Here is a 3,234-nt window from a genome sequence, read left to right on the forward strand (position 1 = left end):
CCAATTGAGTGCGAAGAGCGCAATATTCGCTATGACGGCACCGCATGACCTCTTTTCCACCTACCGAACTGCCCGTAGCTGAATGCGTGAAAATTATTTTCGATATATTCTGTCTTTTGCCCTCTTTAACAAATCGCTATTCTGCTTCACGCAAACTCGAAACTAATGTAGGTGTCTCCACTGCGGCGCCGTCATAGCGAATAAGGATTGAAGCACACACGCAGAAAAAAAAATTGTAAATGCAAAAAAATTCTGTATCAATTCAACAAAAAATATTGTTGACTGAAGGCTAACCCAGATATTTTTTTGATTCTAACTGTTTGACTTTTTAGTTCAACAATAAGGTTTGTTATTTCGAATAATTGCTAGTTTCTATCAAAGAAAAAATTGTAGAATCAAAAATAAGTACTTTTGGGTTTATAAACGATCTAGTAGAAGCAAAAGGAGTACGAATTCAGTTTAAACAATATTTTTTTGATTCAAAAATATGATACGAGTTGAACTCAACAACAGGGGATTGTTGTTTCAAACTATCATCATTTTTCTGCGTGCAGAATATGAAACCAATTGGATTGCGAAATGCATCATAATTCTCAGATCATTATAGAGTAATGTAAAGGTAAACTGTAAACATATTGACAGCTAGTTAAAGTATTTTAAATTGTATAAAAAATATCCTACGGTTAAAAGTAAATTTCAGCTCGTCAACATTGCGCTTTGTTGCAAGCGAGCTAAGCCTGAAATGGATAGAAGGAATATGCTAAAGTTGCTGATGGGAACGGTGGTAACGCTGCACGTTGGATTTTATTTTATCAAACCGTTAATAGTACCTTCAAAGACGGAGAAAGAACCGCAAGCAAACCGGCCAACTTACTGACGATCGGTGACACTTAGTAAAATTTACTTAATTCTCAAATCAATGAAAATTGTAAATTAAAACAATAGTTTAGATAAATTTTATATGTACTGTGATAATGTTCTATAAAGAATAACAGTTCTGTAAGTTGAATATATTTAATTGTAAAAAGCAATGCCATCGACTGTGACCAGTGAACAACCATCCTCGAAATCGCGCTATTTGGGTGGGAGCTTAAAAAACATTTTATTTTTTAAACTCCCACCCATCTAAACATCCTATCTTTCAAAAACGGTGTCCTAGCAGAATCAGACGAATACAAATGTTGGTTGCAATCCTGACCAATATCCGAGGCAGATGCTCCATCGATTAGCACGGCGCTTTCACCTTCTAGGTCTCCATCGCAACGGCAGGGATCGGCTCCGTTGGTTCGTTTGGGGGTTGCGGTTGATCATCGTCTGCCGGTGGTTGACCCCCGCTAGTAGCCGCTTGGCCAGCACCTCCACCTCCGCGACGCACTATATTGGTCAAATATTGACCGTTTTCATTTTCCTCGAGAATGTGGAAAATTTCATCCTTTCCAACAATAGCAATCGAAATGTTCTAAAAAATATAAACGATTTGTAGCTGAGCCAGCTTTTATGTCTCAGGACCTGTTACCTTGTTATTAAGCTCAACTTCGTTTGGCAATGTATCCTGTAAGGCCTGAACGCCATGACGAATCAGTTCTTCTTTGCTACAATCTGGGAATTCATTTAAATGCTTTTCCAAATAAGTACGAGCACTTTGTGAACGAGATCCAATAGACATGGCTTTGCAGTCAAAGAAATTAGCACTTGGACATGTTTGATAAATATGTGGTCCCTGATCATCGTAACCGGCTACCAGCAAACCTACGCCGTACGGACGTCGGTCATATCGCTGGGTGCAAACTTGCATTTTGTTACCCAAATTGGCAATCAAGCGACCCACGGGATAGTTGTCATCGTACGAATACTTATAGTTCAGGCACTCTTGACGCATGTACCGGCTGAGGATTCTGGCATCCGCTGTGATTCCAGCAATGGAAATACCCAAATGGTCGTCAATAGGAATGATTTTCTTCTGATATGACGACAACTCCGACGATGCGCGCTTAAGGGCAATCAGTACAGCATAATCTTTGTTCTTCAGTCCTACAGTGGCCGAGCCAAGTTTTACGGCTTCCATGGCATACTCTACCTGATGCAGGCGCCCCTGGGGGCTCCAGACCGTTACATCGCTATCGTATTGGTTACGGAACTGAAAAGAGGTTAGATTTTATAGGCTTGCTTTTTAATACATGACACTCGCAAATTAGCCACTATTAGTTTGTAACTTGAAGAACCAATAGTGAACAAAGGTATATTGAACAACGTATAGGCATAATGCACAAAAATAAAGTTGAAAATTTACCATTTTCTCAGAATTGCACTGTCACTACGACTTTACTAGCTACCGGGATGATAATGCTGAACTTCACGCAAAAACAGAGAAACAAAACGAACAAAATCCGCAGCCTTAGAGTGACTATATACAGAGTGGCGACAATGTCAAAATTGGAATGATAATTATCTGTCAGTGTCATTCCAATCGAGCAGACGACCTATCCAACGCGTATGCAGGAAAGAGAAAGAATAACCTTGGAAAAGCCGCATTGCATACATTTGGGATGACTTGTCGCCACTCTGTATATAGTCACTCTACGCAGCCTATGTAGTTAAACTGTCACTGTCACAGGGTCACAGTCAGGGATGCCAGGTGATTTTTTGAAAAGTCTTCACGAATCAAGGAAAAATGTCGACTAACATTTGAAAGGGGCGTATAAGCCAACTGTCAAACAGAACGAGTGAGAGTTCATTTTCCTATGCTGCTCCAGCAAAAAATAACTCTCACTCGTTCTGTTTGACAGTTGGCTTATCCGCCCCTTTCAAATGTTGGTCGACAAATGTCTTCATTTCTAGATAGAATTAACAAAAGGGCGAATGTCGCAAATGTAAACAAAACGAGTGAGCGTTACTTTTTGCTGGACCAGCATAGGAAAATCAACGCTCACTCGGTTTGTTTCAGCGGGGCGGTGTGGCTGTCAAACTACATACATTGTCCATGTCCCACTCATTGGTTTTGGTTCTTTTGGTTCTGGTGCCTACTTAAAGGTTTATTCATTTTAAGACTACTGGAACTAATTAAAAAGCAGTTAAACACAGCCTTTTAACTATAATTCAACTAATATTAGCTGTTATTTTCGGTATACTGGCTGGTTCCAAGTTATCGCCGTCCATGGATGTTTAGTCCGCAAAATTTTGACAATTTCACACCCCTGGTTTGTTTACGCTTGCGACATTCGCCCTTGTGTTAAT

General features: G+C 39.9%; 1 protein-coding gene across 1 annotated transcript; it reads right to left on the reverse strand.

Annotated features, from left to right (window-relative positions):
• Positions 1-984: 984 nt before the first annotated feature.
• LOC128741586 (proteasome subunit alpha type-1-like) lies at positions 985-2,406 on the reverse strand. The gene is made up of 3 exons (XM_053837516.1): positions 2,291-2,406; positions 1,517-2,137; positions 985-1,459 (listed from the first exon to the last, which is right to left on the reverse strand). Exons 1-3 carry the CDS (start codon positions 2,291-2,293, stop codon positions 1,247-1,249), a joined length of 837 nt encoding a protein of 278 aa, XP_053693491.1. The 5' UTR covers positions 2,294-2,406; the 3' UTR covers positions 985-1,246.
• Positions 2,407-3,234: the final 828 nt, after the last annotated feature.

This window comes from Sabethes cyaneus, chromosome 3 (genome assembly GCF_943734655.1).
Source record: "Sabethes cyaneus chromosome 3, idSabCyanKW18_F2, whole genome shotgun sequence".
NCBI classification, from domain to species: Eukaryota; Metazoa; Arthropoda; class Insecta; order Diptera; family Culicidae; genus Sabethes; species Sabethes cyaneus.

Bases quoted from the DNA above. Each gene is read 5' to 3' on its own strand.
- LOC128741586 (XM_053837516.1), bottom strand. The intron at 1,460-1,516 runs GTAACAGGTCCT...TATATTTTTTAG, and splicing joins AAGTTGAGCTTAATAACAAG to AACATTTCGATTGCTATTGT.